Source organism: Miscanthus floridulus, chromosome 17 (assembly GCF_019320115.1).
Source record: "Miscanthus floridulus cultivar M001 chromosome 17, ASM1932011v1, whole genome shotgun sequence".
NCBI lineage: Eukaryota > Viridiplantae > Streptophyta > Magnoliopsida > Poales > Poaceae > Miscanthus > Miscanthus floridulus.
The window spans coordinates 56,094,648-56,099,559 of record NC_089596.1 but is presented as its reverse complement, the minus strand read 5'-3'; the positions used below and the strand labels follow the sequence as shown (position 1 = coordinate 56,099,559).

At 44.1% G+C, this 4,912-nt stretch overlaps 1 protein-coding gene across 1 annotated transcript; it reads left to right on the top strand.

The window, feature by feature from the left end:
• The first annotated feature begins 208 nt into the window (after window positions 1-208).
• Window positions 209-1,460, top strand: LOC136515641 (uncharacterized). The gene is made up of 3 exons (XM_066509173.1): window positions 209-361; window positions 454-711; window positions 1,155-1,460. Exons 1-3 carry the CDS (start codon window positions 209-211, stop codon window positions 1,458-1,460), a joined length of 717 nt encoding a protein of 238 aa, XP_066365270.1.
• The last annotated feature ends 3,452 nt before the right edge of the window (window positions 1,461-4,912 follow it).

The following is a 4,912-nucleotide window of genomic DNA, read 5'->3' as shown; positions in this document are numbered from 1 at the left end:
CCTCATGGAAGTGCTAATAAAATATACTCTTGCTTTAATGCGCTTGTAGAGAAGTCAATGAACTTGGACTCACTCAAATGACATAACCGGATGTTGTGTCCTCCCAATTGATAAGTATGGGCACATTGTCACTGTGCTCCACAAAGTTGATCTCTCCACCACCACTTCCACTCAAATATTGGGGAAGATCAATGCTCATGAGATATACATGCACATCACTCCTCGCGATGGATCTTCCAACAAGAAGAAAGATTTGCCTTTCAAGGCTAGTCAAGAGAAGAAGGGCAAGGGAAAGATCAAGGAGGTCATCATTGAGAGCTCAAGTGATTATGATAGTGGTGATCAGAAGCTTGTTCTCATGGTGAGGAACACTACCAAGATGCTCAAAAGGCTAAACAAGAAGGGCAACAAGAGGAATCCCATTGAGGAAATGGATTGCTATAATTGGGCAAGCTTGGTTACCTAGATCATCAATTTCCTTATGAGAAGAAAGACAAGTACAAGAAAAAGAACAAGGACAAGAAAAATGATTCAAGTGATGATGGTGACAAAGAAAAGAAGAAATACAAGACATACAAGAAGGATGGCAAGAAGAAGCGATTCCACAAGATGAAGAATGGCAAGGCATATATTTTTGATGGTTGGCTCACCGATATTGACTTCTCAAGTGACTTATCCTCAAATGGTAGTGATGATGAAGCAGCTGAAAAGGTTGTCGCTCTTATGATTGAGACTTCTCTTCCTCCATCGCCACCACCTCTGTCATCCTCTACACACCTATGCCTCATGGCTAAGGGTGACCGAATGGTAACAAGTGATGATGATAGTAGTGGTGGTGATAGTGATGATGAGTTCATCGCACCCTCATATGATGAACCAGCCGCCTTACTAAAAGAATACACTCAAGTCATAAGAAAGAAAAAGGCTAAAAATGAAAAGCTAAAACTTGAGAACAAAACTTTTCTAGCTAGTATGGCATAGTTGAAATATCTAGTGATGAGCTTAAAGAAGAGAACAAGGTTGTGTCATCCACCCTCAAGGAGCTCAAAACTTCACTAAAAGAGCTTAGAGAAAAACATGATAAACTTGAGGAGACACACCTAGAGCTCACCACTAGATACAACTTGCTAAAATAGGAATATACAACTCTCAAGATCAACCATGACAAGCTTGTGATTTCATATGATCTTTTATATAATGATATCCATGATACATCTAACAATGTTGTCAAAGTGGATATAGCAACATCATGTGATGACTTGATTGTTGAGAGCACTGAGCAAGGCTCTTGTAGCAAAGGCAAGCAAGTGGTTGTGGCCAAGTACTATGATGATTATGTCAAGATGAAGAATGAGAAGCTTAAGAAAGACATTGAGAAGCTATCAATCAATGGCACAATCATCATTGAGAAGCAAGATGATGACTATGACATGGCTCTTGAGGAAGACATGCTTAAATAAGAGAGCAAGAGATTCAAGACTGAGAAGAACTAACTCACCATAGGCCTACAAAAGTTTAGAAGAGGTCAATATCTTCAAAGTGAGCTCCTCATGAACATCATCATTGAAAGGATCAAGATGCCCAAGAGGGGGGCGAATTGGGCTAATTCTAAATTTCTTTGCAATAATTAAACCCTACGGTTAGCCCACTTCACCCCTACCACCCAAAAAGTCTTGCAACCTAAGTTCTAATCCTACTCTAGCATGGCAATTCTATGAATGTAAAGACAAGAATTGAATTGCTCAAAGTAAATGCTCAAAGTAAAGAGAGAAGGAGGAACACGGTGATGTTTTGCCAAGGTATCGGAGAGTCACCACTCCCCACTAGTCCTCGTTGGAGCACCCGCGCAAGGGTGTAGCTCCCCCTTGATCTGTGTAAGTTTCAAGTGCTCTCTATAAGGTTGATTCTTTGACACTCCGTCGCGGTGAATCACCCACAACCGCTCACTAACTTGAGTTGGGTCATCCACAAGCTCCGTCGGATGATCACCAAGCTCCTCAATCACCACCAAGCCGTCTAAGGTGATGGCGATCACCAAGAGTAACAAGCACGAACTCTCACTTGACCACGACAAGTCTAATGAGAAGGGTGGATGCACACTTTGCTACTCTTGCTTTCACTAATGAGGTCTCTCTCTTGGATTCTCAAATCTCAATCACCTCACTAGGACATTGCTCTTCTTGGCACTTTCAAGGGTGTTTCTCAGCTGTTTGAATGAGCAAACATGATCCCTTGAGTGAATAGAGGAAGTATTTATAACCCCTTATTCAAAACAAACCATTATGTGCCTCTACGGTGTGACCAGACGCTCCAGGTCAAGTTGACCAGGATGCCTCCGGTCAGTTCACCCCGAAACCACGAGTTAAGTCGAGACTAGACGCTGAGCAGGCAGTCTAGTCAGCACTGACCGAATGTGTCCAGGTCGTGAAAACTGCTCTCTAGAACCTTACTAGAGTCGACCGGACGCTGGCACCCAGCATCCGGTCGCTCACCTCTCAGCGTCCAGTCACACCAGATGACTTCACCTTGAACAAATGAACTGAACGGACTCTGTGCCAGCATCTGGTCACACTAGAACCAGCGTCCGGTCAGTATTTGACCCTCCATTCACTTCCATCTCATAATCATATGTGAATGAAGTTTGCTCTAATTGATCTAAGGGCTTTTTAGGAGCTACCTAGTGCTAGATTTAACAAGTGTGCACCACACCTAACCCACTAGACTCACCTAGGTCAAGCTACTCGTCCATACCTAGGCCAAAGGAAAAACAAAGTCCTAAACTACTCTAAGTGTCTTCTCAACACCAAACGACACTTAGGAACTAGTCCATCCTTAACCTTGTCGTCCATCCTTTGAAAACCGAAATGATTTCCATCGTAGGGGCATGACAACCATGATTGCCCAATCAATTTCCATTACCGTGACCTAACTTAATTGCCTCTACAAAACACACGTTAGTCACCGTAATCACGTATTGTCATTAATCACCAAAACCCAACTAGGGGCCTAGATGCTTTCAATCTCCCCCTTTTTGGTGATTGATGACAATACCACCTCGAGTATGTAAAGAGATGAGGTTTTTAACATACTTGGTTCATATAAGCTTTTGACAATAAGAACAAAAGAGTTAGGCAAGCTTATATGACCCAAGCCAACATAATGCACTCAAAAGATATAAAATAAGCATGAGTACAAGTAATAAAGCTCATTTGCATCAGAGTAAAATGTGAAAGCAAAGAAAATGAGCATAACACAAGTGATATGACATATAAATAATTCAAAGTAGAGAGCACACATGTCAAATATCACGATCACATAGACATCACTATCACATAAATATAGTTCGATGCATGAAAGTAAACACATGAATGCATAATAGTGTATCGCACATAAAAAGACAAATATAATAGATAAGCTCCCCCTAAATATGTCGCCCCCCCTAAGTCTAACATACTCGATCCCTCTCCCCCTTTGGCGTCAAACACCAAAAACTAAGGGTCGGTCAGCGGGGCTACTAGTGGATGAGTCGGGCGCTGAGGTGCGAGGAGCGAGCTAAAACTATGTGCCATCATCATCTGACCCTGAGCTCTAAGCTATATGACCCTCTATAGCTAGGAAGCGATGCTGAAGCTGATTTGGGTTGGATCAGGAACTGGTGCGGCCTATGACTCTACAGGTATGACTGTAGCAGGCGGCTCTGATGATGCAACTGAAGAAGGGAGCGTATCTGTAGTCCTGGTAATATGTGCAACTATGGAAGGACCTAGGGACATGTAGATATGGCAGGAGTAGGCTACCCTGTCAACTCACTGAAGGTAGCACCAAGGCTCCTAGAGACTAGTAGTATCTAGCACAAGCAACAAGGAAGTCTGAGCTAGTGTGAAGCCCTGTCTATAGAGGTGTGAACTGCGGGGCTAGGCACTGGCGAGGCAAACCACTAGGACACTTGCTCTATAGGTGAAGGAAACTATGTCGCTGGCTGTCCCTGACTCTGAAGCCCACTAGGCTATAAAGCTAGAGTTATAGAAGTGGTGGTAGGCTGGCCAATCTGGGGTGAAGGCTGTGGCGGGGAAGCCCCAATAGCAGTAACTACATGTTGCATAAATCCAAGTAACTGCTACTACATGAGGAGCTACTGCTAATGCATGGCCTGCTGCTACTGCTGTATAGCCTACTGCTGCTGCTGGATTGCCTACTACTGTCATAGAAACTCATCATGTCTGGCCTAGAACTGTGCAAATGTAGCAGCGGTCTCCTGGGCCTGGCGAGCCTGATCCTGCCTCATCCACTTAAGTATAGCAAGTAGAGCAGGGTCTATCTATGGTGCAGGTGGAGCTAAACTAGAGCTACTAGCCTCATGGTCATGTCGTCGTGGAGGCATCTGAGGGATATTCTGGTAGTCATCATCAGAACTATCACTAGGGTCGCTCTCAACAATCCCCTCCTGCTAAGCATCAAGCTCCTCCTCTTCTGTAGCTGCAATGCCCCTGATAGTCTCATCCTATTAGGCTGCAGTCTTTAGGCACCTTTAGACGATAGCAGTGGCTGGCTAGGTGTCCTCACTGCACTATGGCGGAGCATCTGAGTCATGTTATATGTAGGGAACTCTATAGTAGCACCATTGTACTCTGCTAGCATCTCAAGTGGCCTCACTGTAACTGCTCTGTGAATCAAGAATGTAATCTAGTGAGCATAGGGCACCTATCAGGTGACCTCTGAACCCCTCTGCAATAGTATCCTCCATCTCAAATAGTAAGAGATCCCAAATATCAAAGATAGTCTGCTGCATCAGGGCATTCAGTAGCCATAACTGAATGCGAGTCAACCCCTCGTGATATCCCATCCTCGAAAGCAAGGTCCTCCTCATGATAGCATCAAGCACTCTAGCTATAGGAGTGAGGTCACTGGGTGT

Bases quoted from the DNA above. Each gene is read 5' to 3' on its own strand.
- LOC136515641 (XM_066509173.1), top strand. From the start codon at position 209: ATGCACATCACTCCTCGCGATGGATCTTCCAACAAGAAGAAAGATTTG. The intron at 362-453 runs GTGAGGAACACT...TAATTGGGCAAG, and splicing joins ATCAGAAGCTTGTTCTCATG to CTTGGTTACCTAGATCATCA. The intron at 712-1,154 runs GTTGTCGCTCTT...ACAACTCTCAAG, and splicing joins ATGATGAAGCAGCTGAAAAG to ATCAACCATGACAAGCTTGT.